General features: G+C 48.8%; 1 protein-coding gene across 3 annotated transcripts in view; it reads left to right on the top strand.

Annotated features, from left to right (window-relative positions):
- Nucleotides 1-23,175, top strand: part of ARHGAP39 (Rho GTPase activating protein 39) — a 202,704-nt gene that overhangs the window by 78,191 nt on the left and 101,338 nt on the right. For all 3 annotated transcript variants that reach the window (XM_072999428.2, XM_078392036.1, XM_078392035.1), the window contains exon 2: nt 7,507-7,941. In XM_072999428.2, the coding sequence (XP_072855529.2) occupies nt 7,507-7,941 (435 nt within the window). The remainder of the gene's footprint in view (nt 1-7,506; nt 7,942-23,175) is intronic.

Below are 23,175 nucleotides of genomic sequence, written 5' to 3'. Positions count from 1 at the left end.
TAAAAAGCCCATAGAAACGCATTAAAACCCCTTTAATGCGTTCTGATGGGCTGGAAACTCACCGTCCAGCGAAGATCCTCCATAGGGTGGCCATTTTCGCTGCCTGTGCAGCGAGGAATCCGTCCCAGGAAACATCCATTTTTTTTTACCCGGCAGCCATTTTGAAACCACCGATCAGCTGTTGGAAAATCATCGTTTTGCGAAGAATCGGTTCCCGAAGCAGGGAACTGATCGTCGCAAAGCAAAATTCCCCCATAGGAAACATTGTTTTGTGATCGCAAAAAGTTCATCGTAATGCAGTTTCATCATTAAACGGGGCAATTGTAAAGCGAGGCATCACTATAGTAACCAATGACAAGTTTCAGTGGTCCATTTTCAAGTGACACTTGACTTGCATGCAGTGAGCTGTTTCCTTTTAGGTTATATTGCAGTTGGTAGAGTGTTTTCTCCAAGCTTGAACCACTGGAGGATGGAGCTCTTTGTTCGCATTCTCTGCTAGTTGACGGCACTTTTTTTCCAAGTGCCTGTACGTGCAAACTGCAGGCAGCCACAAGCGTCTTTATGTTGTCATCGCTTTGAGGGAAGTTAAAATCGAGGAATGCAGAGGGACCCACTTTGAACATCTTCCATTTTGCTCCATCTGTGTTTTTTGACTCGATGAGCTGATGAAGGTCTGCCTGTCCTTCGACAGTAAAGGGATGGTATTTTCAGAGCCCTTTTGCAGCCAGGGGCCAAAGGGAATCTCCGGGGCTACGTGCTCCCCGAAACGATCCTAGCTGCATTCTGTGTTTGTGCTTCAGCTGTCTCTCTTTATTTCTCATCATCAAAGGTAATCAGCTCAGCATGCAGTCCATAATCGATAAAGGGACAAAGGAGGCGGAGGAGGGAAGGGAGCCCCTCTTCCCGTTGGCGGCTTTTATCTTCTACCTTCCCTGTTGCGAGAAATCCCCAAGAAAAACCGGCCAGTGCTTTCATCGGATAATTTCTTCCTGGCTTCCCCTGTCCTTGATTTAAAATGGGGTGGCCATTTCCAGCAGCCTTTTTGGTCATTTGCTTGGTTTTCCAGCCCTTGGGATCTTTGACCCCTTCCTGCCAAGCTGGCTGTTCCCAGCTAATGCCTGCTGGGCTTTGATGTACTGCAGAGAAAAATCCCTGCTTCCTGCTCATCGTAGTGAGTTACGATAAATCGGCCTTGTGTGGGGGATGATGGGATGTGTAGTCGAAACACACCTGGAGAGTTCAGGGTTGGGCCAGGCTGGGCTAAAGGAAACAACCGGAGCTGGCCTGGACCGTTGGTTTTTCCAGAGTCGCATCCTGCACCATGCAGGCTGTTTGGTTGGATAAACGTCTGGGTGTTCCAAGGGGCATGTGGCCTTCCACCTTTTGAGCAATGGAAAGATGTTTGCACAGGGAAAGTAAAGTTAATGCGCACAGACAGGTTTCTTTGCACATACACTGTGGCACCTTGTTTATTGGTCTGCCAGCGTGCCAAGGCCAGAGGTGGAGGAGAGAGATGTAAAAGAGCCATAGAGTAATGTGCCAGCACGATGTCAAGAGAGGCCACTTATTCCTCTTGTCTTTAGCTGCCCTCTATGTTGTGCTCATGATCTGCAGGAGTTGGATGAGGCTGTGAAGTGGATCTTTCCCCTGTCACCACGTGCTTCCTCACTTCTTTGCCGGATAAGCAGAAGAGAGACCTTTAAGAATGTTACGTGGCCCGGAGAATAGTGACATGCTTTTGCTGTTGAGTTCATCTTGCGATGGTCCGCTAGACCAGCTGGTAGATTTATAAAAAGCCGCTTGTGCTGTGGGTTGGGGTTGGGTGGATCACACAGATCTCTCCCACAAAATCAATCTCATCCTTTGCATTAGGACTCTGCTGATTGTGCTGATCCTCAAATATGTGCAAGGTAGTCCTACGGTGGGGGTGCAGGATCTGTTCCCAATCATCTCAGAGTGCAGGACACGTAATAATGGGTCTGAAGTGACAGGAACCCAGATTTTGTCTGAAGATCAGGAAAACCTTCTTAACTGTTAGAGAAGTACGACGATGGAATCAATAACTTCAGGAAATGTTGAGGGCCCCAACACGGGAGGCATTTAAGAGAAAATTGGACAACGATCTGTCAGATCTGCTTTGGTTTGGATTCCTGCCTTGAGCAGGGTGTTGGGACATGAACCAATGGCCTTATGGGCCCCTTTCAACTCCATGATTCTACGATTTAAGAAGAATTCAGTCCCATGACTTATGTGATTTTGCTTGTGCATGTGTAAATCCCCCACAGGATTGTTAAAACACAATTTAAAATCAAACCAATAAGCAAAGAAGCAACACCTTTTTGGCCGATCTACTTTGGTTTGGATTTGTGCCTTGAAACAGGAGGTTGGATCTTGGGGTAAATATATAGGGCCTCTATAGGCAGTTTGCTGGCTGTTGGCAGACTGGAGCTACTTTATTCTGCTGTCACTGGTAATAATGATGAATAATTGATACGTTATTTATAGTGCACAATTGATGCCCATGGTGACAAAAGTTTGCACAAAGCCAAGTTAGTGAAAGAGGGACTGTTTTAACCAGTGAGTTTCCAAGAAAACCTCATTATCATTGCAGGTAAACAAAACCAAGGATTATATTACAGCTGCAGAAGAGGTTGATGCTAGTGGAGAAGTTGGTGTAGGCATTAGCTGTCATTCACCAGTCACACAGCTCTATTGTGTGAGACACTACATTTCTAGGCTGAAATTGATGGCAAGGGACTTGCACTGGTATATATTTTTTATTTGGACTCTAGCTGCTTTGTCTGTTACACAGAAAGTAAGTTGTGGTTAGATTTAACCTAACCAATGATGAGCAAGCTGGTGAACATTCTTCTGATTTTGGAATATCTATTGCATTGGAGTTGTTGTTAACATCCATCAAGTCAAGTCACTTGTAACTTATGGTGGCCCTATGAAATGTTCTGTCCTTAATAGCTTTGCTCAGCTCATGTAAATTCAAGATTGTAGCTTTTTATGGGGAGCCAGTCCATCTCATATTTGGTTTTCCTCTTTTCTTCCGTTTTCATTTTTCCCCAGAATTGTACGTGGTGAAAAATGCTGTTAGTCACTTGACCTTCATGAATATGTAGCTGTTGGTCGAGTAGGATCTTTTGAAGATGTCTCTGAGTGTGATAAGAATGTGTGGTTTGGAACCTCAAAAACAGCCTTACAAAGGGCGAAATGCCATATTCTGCCAATCGCTTTTAAGAATGAACTCTGTGCCCCCCTTTTTTTAACGAAACGAAGACATGTACTTAGCTTTGAAATGTGCGGGATGTTTATTCTATTTTTAGTCTGCCTCAAATATCTGCTCTTCAGGTTTGGAACATTAACATTAGAAAGTTGCTTTGAATTAATTCAATCCAATGGTTCATTTACCCCAGTATTATATACAGTACTCTGACTGATGCAGCCTGTCCCCGAGTCTCAGAAAGAACAGAGAGGAGCATCCTTTCACCAGCTGCTTGATTGGTTAATGGAGAGAAGTTTAAGATTGAGCCTGTGACCTTCTGTGCACAGTAGAGTGCTCTACCGGCTGTGTCACCAGGAAAGCTAGTTTGTTTCTGGAGTTGGTTGGCAACAATAGTAGTAGTAGTAGTAATATTTCGAAATAAAGAGTTTTCTGAATTGGAATTGCAAGAACTAGAAAAGCGGACAAAGGAAAAATCAGCACAGTAAGAGAATGAAGAAATGTCTGGGTAATTGACTTTGCAGTTCTAGGAGATGCCAGAGTTGAAGATAAAGAATTGGAAAAACTTAAAAATACAAAGACCTGGCTGTCGCAACATCTCGCTTGTGGATGAAACATGCCTCAGTGGTCCCCATCATCAGGGCTTTGGGAACAATTTATTTTATTTATTTATTTATTTATTTATTTAATTTATATGCCGCCCACTCTACCCAGAGGTCTCTGGGCGGCTTACAATAATTAAAATTCAATACAATAAGATGATTAAAATACAATTATAATACAATTAAAATACAATTAAAATTGCCATCATCAGGACCCACAGTTGTTATTTCAATTAAAAGCCTTCTGGAACAGGAAGGTTTTGACCTGGCGCCGAAATGTCATCAACGTCGGCGCCAGACGGATTTCAGTTGGGAGGGCGTTCCAAGAAATTTCATGCAGTATTATAAGCAGCTGCAGTTTTCAGAAATCACACCATCAGAGCTACAAAACCTGACAATATTAGGAACAGCATATATTCTACTTCAGTATTTAACAGGTACTTAAGAGTCCTAGAATGGGCTGGAATTTTTTAGCATGTGTACATTACTGAAACAGCGACGTCACGTTGGCTTGGGCATATCATGAGAATGGCTGATGGTCGGATTCCCAAAGATCTTTGTATGGAGAATTAGGGCAGGGAGATCGCCCCAGAGGGAGACCACAGCTGCAGTCCAAGGACATCTGTAAGCAGGATCTGAAGGCCTTAGGAATGGACCTCAACCGATGGAGCTGGACAGGGGACAGACTGTATTTGTCCTCAGCGTGGAAGGGACGGTCACTCTCGCATTGGCCTTCTCAGCCACACTAAACACTGTTCCAAGTCTTCCATTCAGAGCACGATACCTTAGTCTCTTGAGACTGAAGGATGCCTAATCTAATCTAAGAGTTTTGGATAAAACTGAATCTGTTATATAATACCAGTGTTTTTATAATTTTGATTGTGCCTGGTATTTTTGAATAATAATCTTAGAACTGCAGAGCCGGAAGGGACCCTATGGGTCATCCTGTCCAGCCCCTGTCAATGAAGACCCAGTGGGGAATCGTACTCCCAACCTCTGACACCCCAGCCAGATGCCTCCACCGCTGAGCTATCCAGCAGTTCCGTCATTTGCCATGGAGGTACTGAGAACATCATCAGAAAGAAAGCTGCTGCCCCAATGAGGTCCCAAGAAGGAAGATCCAAAACTTAGTGGGTGGAGCACATGCTTTGTGTGTATGAAGCCTAAGATCAAGTCTTAAGCCATTTCCTACCCTGTTTCCCTGAAAATAAGCCCTAGTATGATTTTTCAAGATGCTCGTCATAGAAGCCCTACCCCAAAAATAAGCCCCAGTTCAGTGAAACCCTGCCCTCCACCCTTGTGCAGCCACCAGAAGATGATGACATGAATGTGTTTGAATAAATATAGATGGTTGTACTGGGAAAAAATAAAACATCCTCTGAAAATAAGTCCTAATGCGTTTTTTCGACCAAAAATTAATATAAGACTCTGTCTTATTTTTGGGGAAACACAGTAGAAGAAGATTGAATTAAGAATCTTGGGGAAGAACCATCTCTGAGACTGAGATGGTTGACGCATTCATTCTTTGCATGGGACCTGACCTGATTCTTCCACCCAAGAATTCTCTGACAGTTGTTATGGGTTTTTCGGGCTCTTTGGCCGTGTTCTGAAGGTTGTTCTTCCTGATATTTCACCAATCTCTGTCGCCTCTGGCATCTGGAATATAACTCTCTCTCACACTTAACATTTTTCCAGAACCTGACATTACAGTTCTTGGTTAAGAAAAACAAAAAAATATATATTTAAAAACCCATTAAATGTGTCAAAAAAGAAAAAAAAAAGAACAGCAACGTGGTTCCTTATTTAGAATCTAGAAACAAGGGTAGATAATAACTTATTAGGACCAATAAAATCTATAAAAACAGACACTGGGAAGCTTTCAAGTCCATCGGGACTCTTTACCAGAGTTGAGAAGGGGGCAGAAAGCCAAATGGTCTAGAAGTTCCCCAAACGGCTGTGACCGGAGTGTCCGACTTAAAGTGAACGTCAACACGGATGTGGAAAATGAGGTCAAGGTTGCTTTGGGGGACTTTTTGGAAATGGCCCCTTTTTATGTCCTCTTGTCTTGATCGAGAGTCCTGTTGGATTCAAAAGAAAGTCAGGGTCTTTTGGTTTGTTCAGTTGTAGTGGTCTAATGAAAATGTAGGTGAATGTGATGAATGAATGGAAATGGGTTTATCTGCAAGAGAGAAGGAGGTGGGGACACAGCTTTTGGGGGTGCCTGTCCATTCCTGGTGTAAAAATTGGGTTGTAGTAGGTCGGTGCTGTTTCTTTTGAGAAATCTATGAATTAAAAGCCTGGAAACCAGGAAATTATGGGAGCCAGTCCTTTGTGAGTTTGAAAGGCTTCCGTAGCTTTTGACCGGGTAGGTGGGCAGGAGCTGCGGCGTTCCCATGTAGGTAGGGCCTCCTTCGGCTTGTGAGCCCCACAGAGAGAGGCTGTGACTGTGCCGAGATTTCTCTAAACAAGCCTCCCCCTTCTTTTACACCTGGAGCCTGTCTCCGTAGGGTATCAGAGTCCGATCTTTGTACAGCCGGCTGGTTTTGTTGCACAGCTGTGCCTGCGTGACAGCATCGTGCCGGAGCTGAAGCGGGACGTGATCGCTGCTCCCACCCACGAGTGCCAAGGGGGTGATTCGTGGTGTGGCTGGCAAGTGGCTATCAGGAAGGGGTGGAATCTCTCTTGCTTACGGGCTGGAGAAGGCTGGTGGGGGAGCTCCCACGTGCAAGGTGCAGGATGGGGACAGAGCAGAGGGGAGCTGGTGGCGAGCGCTTCTGGGAATTGCAGTCCGAGAACATCTGGGGACTTGAGGCTGGGAACCCCTGCTCTGGAGCCCTGATGTGTAGCTTGAGGCTAATAATTCTGTTGCACTTCATAGCTTGGGGATGTGCCCGTGTAAGGGAAGTTGGTGGCTGTTGCCCATTCCAGCTAGCAGGGTGGAGGCCAGAGGTGAAGTCGCCCAAGTCGGATCCCGCGACATCTCTTGCGCCGCGCCACCATCTGTGACTCTCAGAGGCTCGGCAAGCAATGCTCCTCACCAGGGCGCGGTCCAAATACATGGACTATAAGCCGCCAGTCTCTTTGGTGGGAGAGGCTTGTGCCAGGATTGGAGAAGCTCCTGGGAGGGAGGTGTGAACTCTGTGGGTGGGTGGGCAGCCGTGATGTCCCCCAAAGCCAAGACTGCACAATAGACACGGGCACCTCGGAGCGGTGGGTTGCACGGGGAGGTGGGGAAGAACCAGCTGGGAATTGGCATGCCCCTGCCAAAGAAGGACCCAACTCCCAAGAGCCCTCAAGGTTCGGGAAGAGGGGAACGCAGGCAGTGCTTTGACCCCCCACACACACCTCTAGTAAGGAGGCAAACAGAGGGGAGCCTGAGCAGGAGGTGGGCAGTTCTGCCTTTGCTTAACTGGTTTTGCCCCCCCAGTGACTCTGTACCGTCCCTTCTGGATGAAGGTGCACTTTTAGATGCATTCTGGTTACATGGCTGTTTCCCTTTGATGATGATGCTTTGCCTAGCATACCTTTTTATAGGAGTTACTTGGATGGTTTTCCTCTGCTGATGCAGTTCTGGGCAAGTGTCCCGGGACACTTGTGAAATCCTTGAAGAAGACACGACACGTCGCAAGTAATCAACTTCTCAATGTTTCTCTTTCCCGTCTTGTCTCTCCCTAGGTTGGAATGGGTGGAAATCATTGAGCCCCGCACGAGGGAGCGCATGTATGCCAACCTGATCACGGGGGAGTGCGTCTGGGACCCCCCCGCCGGCGTCCGCATCAAGCGCACCAACGAGAACCAGTGGTGGGAGCTCTTTGACCCCAACACCTCGCGCTTCTACTACTACAATGCCACCACCCAGCGGACGGTGTGGCACCGCCCCCAGAACTGCGACATCATCCCGCTGGCCAAGCTCCAGACCCTGAAGCAGAACACCGAGTCACCCCGGGCCTCCACCGAGAACAGCCCCGGGCGCAGCAGCAATGTCAGCCGGGAAGGCAGCACCAGCTCCTCCCTGGAGCAAGAACTGGAGGGCGGGGAGAAAGCCCCCGAGCAGAACCGACCCAACCGGCAACCGTCCCAGTTTGCCACAGTCAAGGAGGAAACGGAAAGGTAAGGCAGCTCCCAAGGGGTCATGCCAGGATTTTCCTTCTCTGCTTTTCGGGGTGTAGAGAGTGCGGTTGTTCCTAGTGGGCAGAACCACCCGAAGCATTATCTGTCCCATCCTGTGCTCGGAAATGGTCTCAACAACCGTTTGTGTTAGAGGGAACATAGGAGCCGTAGACCCTGAACGCGGCACCGGTGACTTTGGAATGACATTCATGAGCATTAAGCGCTCTGGCCCCTGAGCTCTTGTCTATGGTCTTCCTCTTCGGTTTGTCCGTGCATGTGTAGGTCTCCATTTTATTTTGGTTTTGTAGCTTCTTGATGGCTGCGTGTTTTGAGTCTTGCTTACCAAGAGCTCTTCGGTTTGCTTAGAGTATAAGCAAGCATAAGTAGCAACAGTCCTCTCGGGGAGCAGACGTGTGGCTTGATTTGGGGCTCATCTGTTGCCCATTGGCACCTCTACCTATGGCTCCTTGTTGAGAGCAGTGCCCATCCATGTGGTGGCCGCTGCAGGCCTCCTGCTGGTCCCAACCCCACCCCTGCTTGAGGGATCAGTCTGCTGCCAAAGGGCCTGGTTGCCATGTCCATCGCTCACGTGGCTACGAAGGTAGCCCCTGGCACAAGCCAGCCTGTGGCCCTGAGGCTGCCACTGCTGCCATCTTTGCCATGTGGTTTATTCTTCTGGCAGCTACCAAGAACGCTGGGTCCTTTTTCCTGCTCATCTCACCCTCTCTGTGGTGACCGCACCTCTGGAGGTCGTGGCTTCAGGCCAGTTTGTGTAGGAGAAAGCAGTCTTTCTGATGCCTTCATCCCAGAGCTTTAAGGCTCCCTGAGGAACAATGGACGACACCTTGAACCCCAGACCAAGGGGCAGTTTGGGGGCCTGTAGGGATTGGCAAAAGACTGGTGTCACATGACCTACCGAGAACACGACAGGAAACAATTTGATGGCAATCTTTGACTGCCATATTTGTATGGTGAGTGTTGTGTATATTTTAACTTTTTTTTGTAGTGGTGTTGTCCAGTTTTACCTTGGGGAAGAGCACCTCATTTCGTTGCACCCACTTGTGAGTGCAATGACAAATAAATTTCTTATGACAAATAAATTTCTTATGTCTTTCATTCACCCTGTTGCAGTTTTCCAAATTGGGCTAGGTGGGCTTTGAGGCAGGGTCCCTACCATCCTAGGATGCCATTCTAGCTGAAACTTGGCAGCTGGCACTTGGGGAGAGGGTGTGTGTGGCTGTGCTGGCCTGAGGAACGCCTGCAGGCGGCAAAGCTGAGCCTTGCCATCCAGAACGTGCGAGTCCCCAGTCCCAGCCGGACTTGACGGTTGACTAACAGAGCTGGATGAGAGATGGGCACGAACCGGTTTGCCCCGGTTCGTCAAGGTAGTGAGTGGCACAGGTGCTGCGGCTTCTCCTCTCCCCGCCTCCTCTGGCTCATCTCAGTCCCTCACCAGGCCCAGCGTGGGAGCTCCCGGCCCCTCCTCAACGGATCTTTCCGTCCTTGCCTTGCTGCTTCAGCTCCACTGGCAGCTGGGGAAAGAAAGGGAATGAAGCGAGGGCCCGGCTGCCCGGTTTGTTGGGCAGACTGTGAGGAACTGGAGTGGACCACGCAGCAGGCTCTGCAAACCTTTAGGGAGAAGCCACCGCCTGGCAGTGTCTCCTGCCTGCTGTGAGGGATCCAGAGAGCATCCTTTACATCTCTGAAAATGCAGAGGTGGGAGGTAGGAGGGGAGCCTCCCCTTATGCTGAAGAGCCCTCCGGACTTGTAGACCCTTCTGCGCTCGGCAAACTGGTGGCTGAGGCCCGATTTCATTTCGGTGGGCTTCTGCTGCCTGCCCTTCCTCCTTTCCGCAGGGACCTCCGATGGTCCTCTAAATTCCTTCCGAGTTGACCTGGCTGGTTCTCCCTGCCGCTTGTCTTTTCGGGAATCCCGATCCGGTCCCTCTAAGGGTCTGGGATTCAGCACCTGAGTGGCCTCAGCCGGCCAGCCACCACTGCCTTGGTTTAAACTGACATTTTAGCTCAGAAGCAGTGCAAAGAGTTTCCTTGGGGGGGGGGGGAGACACAAGACTTTCATCTGCTGTGTGGATGGCCCTGGCTTTTTAACTCATGGTTGCAGGCAGCAGCAGCTTCTGAAGTAGACAGACATAGAGAAGGAGACGACTGGGGTTTTTGTCTTCCCCTCGTGGCTTGTTATTCCCTCTCATTTGGAGGTTGCCTGCCGGGGCTGGTGGATCTCTCTCTGCTGGTGAGCCGGGGACTTAAGAACTCTCCTTTCTTCTGAGACCCACCTGGCTGGCAGACCGGCGCCGTGGTCCTCACGCTGGTTGTGGCAGGAGAGGAAATCTGGAGTGGATTTCCAGAGGTAACTTTCCCCCCTTGAGGGGCTGGTGAACCCTCCGTCGTTCTCAGCACGAATCACTGGTTACAAAGCTCCTTGCTTACCGCTGATTCGAGCCAGAGTTCAGCCTCTTAGCAGCACAATCCACTTGAGGCTGCAAACAAGGATCATTAATATAATTAATAATAGCAATTAGCAGATCCGTGTCAGTGGTAATTAAAGATCAGCTGAGAGGAGGCGACAGGTGGTTTTCTGCAGTTCGTTGGGGGTGGCGGGCGGGTTGGCTTTCCTTACGCCCAATGCTGTTGTAACCATTCTTTGAGTTGCCTTTGAAGAAGTGTGCGGTACGCCGTGGGCAACCGCCGGGTTTTATCTCACAGGGCAGGTGGTGCCAAGTTGTGAAAAGTGGAAGACACCCACTGGGCCAAGTCCCCAAACCCGACAAGCGACAGAGGAAGCCGGCTTTGCAGGAGGGCAGGGGGAGAGCCCCGTCCAAAGCAGGACGGCTCCGGCAGGGTTGCTTCTAACGGGATCTTCATGCCAAGGGTCTGTGGATCCCAAACTGCACATTTCTGGTCATGGGTGATCTTGAGAAGGGCAGGTTGCTGCAGAGGTCTGTTCATGACCCCCCTGGGCCCTTAGGAGCGATTCCGGGAGGTCTTGGTGCATTGTTAGGCTCTGCCTTTTTTAAGTTTGGCCACCAGATTGTTATGTTGCCAAAGCCGCTCTTGGGCAGACTGCAGCTCTAAACGTAGTATAGCCTGCAGCTGTCCTGGGTTTTGCTGTTGCTCTGTACTATATCACCTTGCTTCCAGCTAGAGTCACCTAAACAGGTGTTTGAGGGGTGTGCATTGTTTACTGAATGGTTTAGCACAGCTATAGTGAGATTTTTTTGCAACCTGCCCCACCACCGTTTCCCCGAAAATAAGACCTAATCTGAAAATAAGCCCTAGTATGATTTCTCAGGATGCTTATCATGTAACCCCTACCCTAAAAAGAAGCCCCAGTTCAGTGAAACCCTGCCCTCCACCCTTGTGCAGCAACCAGAAGATGATGACAAGATTGTATTTGAATAAATGTAGATTGTTGTACATGAAAAAAAAATCTCCTGAAAATAAGCCCTACTGCGTTTTTTGGAGCAAAAATTAATATAAGACCCTGTGTTATTTTGGGGGAAACATGGTATGTGTTCCTCTACATGGGCTCCTGATACTGCGTTCTGGGTGTCTGCGTCAAGTCAATTCTGAATTATGGCAACCTTTTTCAGGGTTTGCAGGTATACATATAATTGGTTTACCATTCCCTGGGACTGTGCATTTTGCCCAAGACCACGCAGGCTGGCTCTACTGTCAGGAGCCCCACTGGGGAATCGAACTCCCAACTTCTGGCTCCACAGCCAGGTACCTAAACCACTGAGCTGTCCAGGCGTGCTGTACTGCTTTAGCCCTGAAGAAAAGAACTCTAACATGAGCATATGTGCTTATGTGTGTGGCTGAGCTTTAGCGCTGAGCACAGCCTGCAGATGTATTTCTGATTCACCTCCTGAAATGCCAGACTGCGTAATGCATTTTACTTTGGGATTTATCCGAACTCTTCTTCTTGGCATTATGCAGCAGACCGGAAAAGAGAAATCTTCTTTTGCCCTGCTGGTGCCTCCAAACGGGGCCCGCCTGTCGGGTGTTTCTGCCGGCAACTCCTCTCATTCTTGTACCAGCCCCACTGAGCTTTGCTCCGTGACTGAAGCAGAAATCTCTCCCCTAATTGCCCTTTTCGCCAAGTTCAGAACTCAGGTCAGCGCCTCTCTGTGGCCTGGTTTGAAGCAAATTAAACCCAGGGGAAATTATCAGTTCTGTGTAGCAAAGGAAGAGCCAGTTCCGGCCTGTGCCTTTGGTTTGTGAGTGTCTCTGAAAGAGGCATAGAATCTAGCCGAACGTTTTCTCAGATTTCAGATTAGGATTAGGCATCCTTCAGTCTCAAGAGACTATGGTAGTGTGCTCTGAATGGAGGACTTGGAACAGCGCCTAGTGTGGCTGAGAAGGCCAATTTGAGAGTGACCATCCCTTCCACACTGAAGACAAATCCAGTCTGTCCCCTGTCCAGCTCCCTGGAGTTGCTGCTTTCGGGACTGCGTCTTTGCCTCAGCCTGCTGGGCAAGGGTCTCTTCAAATTGGGAGAGGCCGTGATACAATGCTTGCCTCCAGGCTGAACGCTCAGAGGTCAAGGTTTCCCATCTGTGGAGGTCCATTCCTAAGGCCTTCAGATCCCGCTTGCAGATCTCCTTGTATCGCAGCGGTGGTCTCCCTCTGCGGCGATTTCCCTGCACTCATTCTCCATACAGGAGCTCTTTGGGAATCCAACCATCAGCCATTCTCACGACATGCCCAAGCCAACGTAGACATCCTTGTTTCAGTAATGTGTACATGCTAAAAAATTCCAGCTCGTTCTAGGACTACTCTATTTGGAAGTTTGCCCTGCAGAAGGGGTCCAGGACTCACTGCAGTACAGGAGTGTGCTCAGGGCACAGGCTCTTTAGACCTAGAACTTGGTATATGCCGTTTTCTCAAATAATTCTATTTTCACTTTGCAATTATTAAAATGGTTGAACCCTCTGCAACCACACCCCTGCAGAGAGATCCAGCGGAGAGACGGAGGGTTGTCCTCAGCTTTCTTGGTGGCTGAGGGAGTGAGGAAGAGCGCTTGATCCAGGGAACGTCTACAGTGAAACCAGCTCTCTCTTTGAGCCTTGTTGCTCAGCACCTCAGTGAATTGGACTTTTCCTCTCCTGGCTGGTATTTATTCGAAGAACAATGTTTTTACAATTGGTGGTTGTGAAAAGCAATGTGCTCTGCACCCAAGTCATTGACAGGTTGCTGACACGTCCACAAATTAACTCATGAGTTGTCCTCCTTCCCTGGTAGCCATTCATCATCTCCCTCTCTATGAAGATGCCTAACCCCTTTTTCGAGCTCTGCAAGTTGGTGGCCACTGCCGCATCTTGCAACCGGGCGTTCCGCCGTTTGTCTGTGCTCTGGACGGCAAAGGGTTTCCTTCTCTCTGTCCTGAACGTCGCACCAGCCAGCTTCGATAAAGAACCTGGTATTCTGAGATTCTGAGAATGAGAGGAAAATCTTTTCTCTCGCCCTGCAGTCTCTGGCAGGCATGTGAGCGCGCATGTCTTCAGTTTTCTGGTTAGACTCCAGAAGACCCTTCAGATACTCCTCAGCCTCTGTACCCTTCATTCTCGACATGCCGTTCATCATCCATCAGCACGACACAACAATTTTCCTTCTCCTGTGGGAGCCGAGAAAGAGGCTGTTGCAGTCCTAGCACATCTTGACAGTAAATTGCTTCCATCCTGCCTTTCCTGCCAGCCTGCCCTCCCTCCCTCGCTCCAAACCCCCTCCATTCCGAAGGCAGATTTTGTCACTCCTTTTGACATGATGCAGGTATTTGATTTTTTTTCCAGGGTGCTTTTTCTCAACGCAGTTTTCCTCTTAGCTCCTGCCCGTTGCCTGCAGTCCGTGTGGCCGTTTGGGTTGCCTGCTTCTCTTGTTTGCCATGTGGCTTGAGTCACGAATGTGGGGAGGTTCACTGGGCACTCTTGGTTTTCTGGAACACTGAGGGTGTGTGTGCACACCACCCCTCTATCTTTGTCTGTGCCTGCCTGATCTTTGCGGATAGGCCTGTGGTTCTTGAGTCGACAGCCAGAAGGCGCTGCAGCCCCACTTGGGGGGCTCAGGTGGGGGACCAGCAGCAAGGTCAAAAAAGGGCTTGGAAAGATAAAGCAAGAGAAAGTGTTTCTTAGCAAGGTGATAGCAGAGCCCAGGGGTTTACAGAGGCATCTAATGGAGGTGGGAAGGAGGAACTGAGTGTCCCAACTTGCCTGCATGGGTAGCTGTTGGAGAGCTGTCCGGGAACATCAGAGAATCCGTTCTTGGGAGAAGCGACTTGTTGAATCTGCATCTCCCAGAATGCCCTAACGTCCGGGAATGATTGTCTCACAGCTTTCCTGAGTTTTTGAAAGAAACAGAAGGGAAATATATCTTATGCACTGCGGTCGCTAGGCTTACGGGCAGTGAGAGCAGTCCTTAGGGACTGTTCCTTTCTGCTTCCTTGGTTTTGCTTGACGTGGTGGGCAGTCTCTTTAGAATCAAAAGGGGGCCTGATAGATGCAGAAAGTCGATCTCGGTTTCCTGCAGGGGGTGTTCTCTGCAAGAATGGAAGGGTGAGGATTATATGCATATTTGGGACGTAGGCTTCCAACCTAAATGGACTTTGGTAAAGGGTTAATGTTTCTGCCGGTGGAGCTTCCTCTTTGCCATAGAGGTCAGGGGATCCTTTTTGGGATCTTTTTTGCTGTCCTGCTGAAGTACGCCTTTGGAACTGCAACAGAAGGTGTCTGTCTAGATCAGATGGAAAGCTCTTTAATCTCTCTAGACTGAGAGCGAAGACCAAAGTCCAACTGAAATGCATGCAGGACTTCCTCTTCGCAGATGATGCAGGCATCATTGCCCACTCTGCTGAAGACCTCCAACAACTCATGAATCATTTCAGCAAGGCCTGCCAAGACTTTGGACTAATAATCAGCCTGAAGAAAACACAAGTCATGGGCCAGGGCGTGGACTCACCTCCCTCTATTACCATCTCCATGCAAGAATTGGAGGTTGTTCATGAATTTGTGTACCTTGGCTCAGCAATCTCTGACACTCTCTCCCTAGATGTCGAGCTGGATAAACGCATTGGGAAAGCAGCCACCATGTTTTCTAGACTCACAAAGAGAGTATGGCTTAATAAGAAGCTGACAGCATACACCAAGATCCAGGTCTATAGAGCCTGTGTCCTGAGCACACTCCTGTACTGCAGTGAGTCCTGGACCCTTTCTTTCTGCGTAACAGGAGAGGAAGCAGAACACATTCCATATGCGTTGTTTCCGACATATTTTTGGTATCACCTGGCGGGACAAAGTTCCAAATAGAGTAGTCCTAGAATGAGCTGGAATTCTTAGCATGTATACATTACTGAAACAGCGATGTCTATGTTGGCTCGAGCATGTCGTGAGAATGGCTGATGATCAGATTCCAAAAGATCTCCTGTATGGAGAATTAGTGCAGGGAAAGCACCCCAGAGAGAGACCAGAGCTGCGATCCAAGGAGATCTGCAAGCGGGATCTGAAGGCCTTAGGAATGGACCTCAACAGATGGGAAACCTTGACCTCTGAGCGTTCAGCCTGGAGGCAGGCGGTTTATCATGGCCTCTCCCATTTTGAAGAGACTCTTGTCCAGTAGGCCGAGGCCAAGAGGCAGTCCCAAAACCAGCAAACCCAGGGAGCTGGACAGGGGACAGATGGTACTGGTCTTCCATGTGGAAGGGATGGTCACTCTCAAATTGGCCTTCTCAGCCACACTAGACGCTGTTCCAAGTCCTCCATACAGAGCACGCTACCATAGTCTCTTGAGACTGATGGATGCCTAATCTAAAAGAACAGTCAAGCAAAGCCTGTGTGAAATCTATATGAAAATGTTCCAGCGGATTGGCTAAGATTGAACACCTTCTTCTGAATCCTAGAATCATGGCGTCGGAAGGGGCCAATCTTGTGCTGAAGGCAAGAATCTAAATCCAGGCAGATCTGACCGAGGGTTGTCTAGTTTTCTCTTGAATCCCTCCAAGTAGAAGGCCTTTAGTAAGGCTTGCCTTTTGAAATCCCAGGAGAGTGGCTTCTGATGATGGGAAGGACCAGCACCCTGCCTCCTCCTCCCCCGTTATTCTCAGTGGCGGTGGTGGTGGGGAATCCTCTTGGTCCACCTGCTGCCGTGCCCTTTGGAGTGGTGCTGGTCCTAGATTGAGGACGAATCGTTCTGTGTGATCTGTCCAGATGTGGCTTTGATATATTTGACCATTCGGATAATGTTTCGGTAATTTTTCCAGATGTATATTTCAGTGGCCGAAATATTTCACCCGCTGCTTCCTGGTCCTTTTCATTGCTGACCTGGGAGGTCATTTCTAGGAGGAAGAGTCGTCTCGGGGCTGACTCATTGCAGCTTTTAAAGTTTACTCTAGAAAGGAAAGGAAATACAGGTAGTGGCGGATATGACAAAGGGATACTCAAGACAGGTATAATTGTTTGTGAAAGCTATGATTGGCTGCGGTTTGTAGCCAAATTTAGGTCTGTTCCTTAGAGTGCTTCCAGATGAGGCCGTTGCTATACAGTTTCTCTGTTTCATGCATAGAGGGGTTAGGTGAGGTCCAGAAATAGTTGTCTTCAGTTTCCAATCCTCCTGTTTTCTCCTCCTGCCCCTTGGGTCTCCTCATCAGAAAGATCCGTTTCGGTGGTAGGCTATACTTTGGCCAGAATCCTAGTGCCTTTTTAACTCTTTCATAAGGGACACTGACATTGACATTGAAGTTGTGTTCCCGGCCACATGCCCGAGGCACCCCCAAATCAAGGAGAATGGAGGAATTTAGCAAGCACCCTTTCTACTGTAGTCCATGTTTCTGAGAGTGGGAGTGTTAAGTCCCCAAAAACTCATGCTGTGTAATGCATAGGCACATCTTAGAAGGTGCTGGTTCTCCGATTTGCTCTGTCAAAAGACCAAAGGATAGTAAAACAGCAGGATTGTGGGAGCCCCGGTCTCTTACTGATCTTTTCTCCCTTCTCTCGTCTTGCTCTTCTGCCAACCACGAGGTCATGCGAAACCCTTTTGTAATAACAGGCAGGGAGGGACCACCCTCCGCCCTCTGTTTTGATCCCCTGATCTGCAAAAGCTCAATGGCTGGAAGAGATCAGAGGGGCTCGGATGAACCGGAGGGTGACGACGGGGGTCCTTTTACCTCTCCTGTCCTGCGAGGGTGGAAACCGTTTTACATCAAAGGGAGAGAAAACCCCTCTGACAGCTTGTCACGTAACTGAACGTGCTTCCACCGTTTCCGGGATGTGAGTTAACTCCCACTGCTGCTCTTGCAACACACACTGTCTGCGGATCCTCCAGGTGTGTTGGCATGTGCGATAGAGAGAAAGGGAGGAAGGAACCATTTCCTCGCGTGCTTGAGCGCGCAGGCTTTCTGGGGCTCCTGTTGAGAGCAGATGCTGTTTCTCCACTTTCCCAAGCTCTCTCTCTCTTTCCCTCCCGCCCCCCCGGCAGGCATGCTTTGTACCGCCTGCTCAAACATGTCAGGTGCTTTTCCTCCTCCCGGGCAGGCAGCCAAACAAGGTCTGGAAAAGCCAATTCATGAGTCTCTTTCCAGCAATGATCTTGGAGATCGGAAGGGATGAGGGGTGGGGTGGGGTGGGGTTGGGGAAGAAAGGAGAGGAGAAAGCGGCCCAGCTGATAAGATTCAGGGAAAACACGTCACTCCTCCTGGATTTGTCTGCCTGGAGCTGCGCAGCGCATGGAAGTGAGATGTCTCAGCCCTCTTTGAACAAAACGGGGCTGGGAGAAAATTTGAGACCGTACCGTGTTTCCTCAATGACTGTTTTTTAAAAAAATCAGATTCTGCTCTCTTGTGTTGCTAGCTGTAGCAATTCCACGTGGAAGAGACTCGGCCCGGGTGCATTCTCCTCCAGGTTTTGCTCTTCTTCGCCCCAAGGCGTAGGGCGTTCTGCAACCGGAAGCTGTTGTAGATTGGTGGAACAGAGTCACCGCAGTGGGGAAAACGGCGTCACGCAGGGGGGAGACTTCGGCAGGGTGTCACTTTCTCAGGCAGGAGGTGGTCTCAAGACCGGCCGCATCTACCTGTGAAACGGACCAGCCAGAGTCGAGAGCCATGTCCAAATAGGGGCCCACTGTGGCGCGTGTTCAAGCCTGCAGGAGAGACTTCCATTCCGTTGCCTTGACCTGCTGCAAAAACAACACCTCCCTGAACAGTGCAAATAATTCCCAATGAGCAATTCTGCATCTTGACGGAAAGAGGAGAGCTTTTCCTCCTCTTCTTATAAGCGCAAGTAACAGGTCCCCCACTGGACTGGGGTGATTTCCAGCCCTCCCCCCCCAGAAAGGAGAGGAGGGCAGATGGCCTCGAAGAAGGCCACACATCTGGATTTCCCCCCTGCAGGAGGGATTTGTGATTTGGCCGGATAGGAGACCAAAGAGGACAATTTGGGGCAGGGTGGGTAGGAAGGGGAGCATAGACAGGGAATTGGTGGAACGTTGCAGGCAAAAGCTCAAGCTTGCCTAAAGGTGGCACCCAATGGGGGGGCAGTGGCAGCTGGGAAAGGGAGTCCTTGGGGGTGGTGAGTGCCTTAGGCTGTAGCTCATCCCTTGCTTGTAGAGACGAAGTGGGTCCAGCCCGCAGCTGCTGCAGCAAAGAAGGAAGGATGCATGCATGCTGAGCATCATTAGGAAAGGGATTAGAAAGATAACTGCCCGTCTTCATCATTCTTTTGTGCCCATCAGCAGAGTAGCCCTGCTTGAAACGCTGTGCGGAGCATAAGGTCAAAGCCATCAGACTTAAGGAAAAAAAAAAGCCATTGCCGAGCTGGAAAGCTGTGCTGCTTCTCCAGAGTCTGTAGTGCGTCTCGCGCGGATCGCCACGTCCTTGAAGCCGTAGGAGAGGGCTCTGTCCTCTCATTGCCTACGGAGGCCCAGAAACAGACCTTTCTGCTTTTACCCCTCTGTACAACCTGCTCCCTAAGCAAGAACCTCAAGAAAAGAAAAGTTCTTTTCCGCTTCAGATTTCACAGGAGAGCTGCGCACAGTTCCATGACAACCTTGTCTAGAATAGATTCCTGTGATTACCTTCACAGGTTGCTTTGGCTCACCCTGGCCTCCGCTCTCCTGGCATGTAATTTAAGGTAACTCAACAAGGTAAAACAGAACTCCGCAGTCTGGTTGGTTAGAGTCAAGCCAGAGCTGGCTGGCCCTTAGAAGCTGGTCTATATCGTAGCATTGCCAAGTCAATGGATTCCCATTTCTTTATACAGTATTCTGTGGGCCCAGCCTGTGACCAGGAGGCGGGCCCTTGTGATGTCACGGAGGCAGGGGCAGGCATTGAGCTCGTATTACCTGGGGGGGGCAGCTGATTCTGGAAACGGATGTGATGGGAAGCCGGGGACCCAGTCCCAGAAGAGGGATCAAAACCAGCTAGCCAGACGGTATGGCAGCCCAGAGCCATGGGTGGAAAGTTTACGTTAGGGAGGCAGCCAAACGCTGTGGAGATGGGCAGGTCGGGAAATATCAGATTTTCTTCTCCAGAATCGCTTACACAGATTTTTTTTCCTCTTGGCTTGGAGATCTGGAGAAGCCTAGCCCTTGCCAAAGAGATCAGCTGGCAGCCTTAGGAAGAGCCTTGTTGTTAACTTGACACCGAAAAAAATGAGGCCAGTGTTGGCACACGTTAGACCTTTCTGGTGGAAGTATCTCTGCTTTCATAATGAGAATGAAAATCAACCCAAGTCTGGAAGAAACTTCTCTAAGCGGTGGAGTACAAGAAGGCTCGGGACAGAGTGCTGGCAGATATTTATACCCTGATTTTCTCCTGAAAAGAGCCCAAAGGCAGTGCTGAAAACAAACCGTCTTAAAAGCTAAGAACAACACATTGTTACAGTAGTAAACAAGAATTCAACAAACGTAATATTCAACTACAAGGTGGAAATATGCAAGATGTTATTATAGCTCCCCTTGCCGTGGGCATTCTGGTTGGTTGAAGCATCTCCTTGTGGGATAGCAGACGGCCTTCATAGAACTGTAGAAAAGTGACGTTGGAAGGGGGCCTACAAAAAGGCCATCCAGTCCAACCCCCCTGCTCAAGGCAGGAATATAATTAAAGCATATTGGCCAGATGGTTGTCTTAAGTTTCTCTTGAATGCCTCCTTGGAGCGCTCACCACCTCTTGAGGTCACGGGTTCCACTGTCATACTGCTCTAACAGTTAGGAAGTTTTTCCTGATGTTCAGACAAAGCTGCAGAGTTCCAGGAGGACTACAGCTGGATCGTGAGCACCAGGGCGGTGTGGTAGATAGAGTGACAGAGTAGGACATAGGAGACCCGGGTTTAAATCCTTGCACAATCAAGGCAACTCACTGGAAGGTGGCGCTGGTAAAGCCACCACTCCTGAGTGTCTCACGTTCCTTGAAATCCCTATTATAGTAGCCATAATTTGGATGCCTCTTGCTGGCACATAATTATCACAGCGCAAGAGTGCAGTGAGTCTATTGTGCAGCAGTGCAAATCAGCGATCTACCAGGCAATTCTAAAAATGGGGGCAGCCCAAGCCAAACATTATAGCTTTGAAACCATTCACATTTGCTGAGAAAGAGCCCAGAGAGTTGCTTTGTGTTTGGGTGAGAAGAGGTTAACGGATGAAAAAAAGGATTGGAGATTTCCCCCATTGTTCAGTGCCACTTTGTGGATGGCAGTGAGCACAAGAGGGGATCCCAACCTTTTCCCAACCGTGGACTGGCTGGGGTGTGTGTGGCGTGCCTGCAGGGGGGCAGCACTTGCTCCCGCTCACGCACATGTCTTGCACGCATGCGCACAGCACACTCACGGAGTGGAATGTGCTTGTGTGCATGCTTGTGACAGCGCTCGTGGGGGGGTTGCTCATGGGGGCAGTAGGAGATCTGTGTCCGCGGCCCTGTCCTGGATAGGCTGTGGATTGCTGCTGGGTTGCGGACCAGGGGTTGGAGACCTCTGCTGTAGACCATCGTGACTGCTGCCATGGGTGTTGTCAACAATCAGGCTGTCCTTTTCTGTGCAAAGCTTGACATCCTTGCTCCTGCCAGCAACGCGGGCACAATATTGTACATCGATACTGGGCCATTTCCTGCCATTTTGAATTGTGACTAGAGAAGCACAATATCCTTTATTCATAAAGAACTGAATATGCGAACACGGTGAAGGATACGGGAAGAGGTAGCAGTGGAACTCTGCTTCCCACCTGATTAACGGAACTCTAAGATGTCAGCCGGTGGCAGAGCATCTTGAGGTCCTTCATGTGAGAATACAGGCCGTATCGCCTTACAAGAAGTGCCGGCGGCTTTTTGCTGGCGGGATCAGTGGCTCTCAGCCCATGAGATCACTTTGGTGTTCTTACCGGTTTCTGGCTTTTCGGCTCCTGCCGGCCTTCCTTCCTGTCCAGACCTATTCAAGCTTGTTGGCTTCAGCCGCGCAAGACATGTCAGAGCTCAGCATTGAAGGTGACAAGCCCTGTTGCTGTGCGGTGTGTGTGTGGGTGCCTGGAGGGGAGAGAACGAGGCCACGGCTGAGCAGAGAGTCTCTAGGGAAGAGAGAGGTTTCTGTAATGCAGCATGACATGGCTGCCGTCTCCTGCGGGAAGCCCTTGAAAAGCAGTCGGTTGTCTTTATAAAATGAAATTTAAAGACGGGAATATGTTTGCGGAACTGCTTGGCTCTCTCTTTAAAACGGTGCGAGTTTTAAAATCCTGCAGTCCTCCTCTGCGGCGGAATGGTCAGGGGTCCAAGATGGAAATGTATCTTCAAACAGCACATGGGCTGCAGAATGGGGGATGTTGAACCCATATTACACTTGTGGGCTTCCCATGAACATCTGGTCGGTCCCGTTTCGAGATGGACACTGTGACGAACACGGGTTCGAAAACACACGTGTAAGCTTGGACAGAGAGCAATCAGGAGTTTGCACATGCTAAAATGAGCTGACGAGTCCAAATTCAGCCAGCCATGCTACAACACTCCTTCTCACAAGTCTGCCCACATAAGAACACCCTGGTACTCTCAGATATTATTGTGAAAAGGTCAAGTGGGCTTTGTAGTCCTTAGACTTAACTTGCACCACTGACAGGACTCTAAGTAAGCTAGGCCGAGGCAGCACTCTCAGATGACCCTATGGCAAGTGTACTGTTCAGGAAACCAAATGAGTTTTATAATCTTTATTTTATTAAAGAAAAAGCATGTTACTAAGCCAAATTAAACCAAAACAAATAATCTAGCATTGTGCTGTTTAGTTACACAGATGTAGTGAGGCAAAGAAAACATGAAAAATATAAAAGTATTCAAGAACCCAAAAAGCCATTAAAAAGAATAAAAACAGTTCCAGTCCAGGAAATCATTAGTAAACAAAATAATCCAAGTTGGTTATAACAAGGCTATAGTCCTCAGTGATACTATAGAATAAAAATCCCTAAACAAAAGTAAAAATCCATTATATGTCCCATAGTCCTTAGAAAAGAAAAATCCAGTAAATATACCATAGTCCTTACTAAATTACAAGAGCATAGTCCATATGGAGTATTCCAAGAAAAGAAGTCCATAAAGAATATTCCATAGAACAGTCCATAGAAAATAGTCCATGCACAGTCCTTAGGTAAAATCCCATAAGTCCAAAAGTAATCCAGCAAAGCATAGAAACCAGTCCATGTAGGTAGGCCACCAAACTCTCTCTCAAGACATCAGGGTAAGTCCCATATGGCTGAAATGTAGGTCACGAATCACTGAAAGGTCGGTCTTGGAAAGACAAAGTCCATAGGTAAAAAGTTCCTTTTTCAAGAGTAACTGGCAAGGGCCTAATGCACCTTCCCACGATGTCATCCAATCAGAGTTCGTTACTAGGCAAACAGTCCTGTTACATCACATGAATTCTTTCTCATACACAGCAGATGTTATTTGGGTTACGGTGGTTTCTCAAAGAGTCACAACATTTCCATCTATCTAATCACACAGAGTCCTTCTCAGGCCTTCAGAATAACATTCTCTCTGCTCGCCTAGAAAACAACTTGTCAGCATAGCACAGATACTATAGACAAAGAAACAAAATGGAACCTCTCTGGCTTATTTCTTAATTACAAAACCCATATGCCTTAAAAGATTTTAACTCAAAAACCCATCTCATCACAGACACAAACTAGAAAACCAGTGGTTCCCAAGGGTTGATTTCCTTGTAGGCCCCTTCCAACGTCACTTTTCTACGATTCTGTGTTGTTC

This window comes from Pogona vitticeps, chromosome 4, assembly GCF_051106095.1.
Source record: "Pogona vitticeps strain Pit_001003342236 chromosome 4, PviZW2.1, whole genome shotgun sequence".
Taxonomy (NCBI): Eukaryota; Metazoa; Chordata; class Lepidosauria; order Squamata; family Agamidae; genus Pogona; species Pogona vitticeps.
This window is presented reverse-complemented; position numbering and strand designations above follow the sequence as displayed.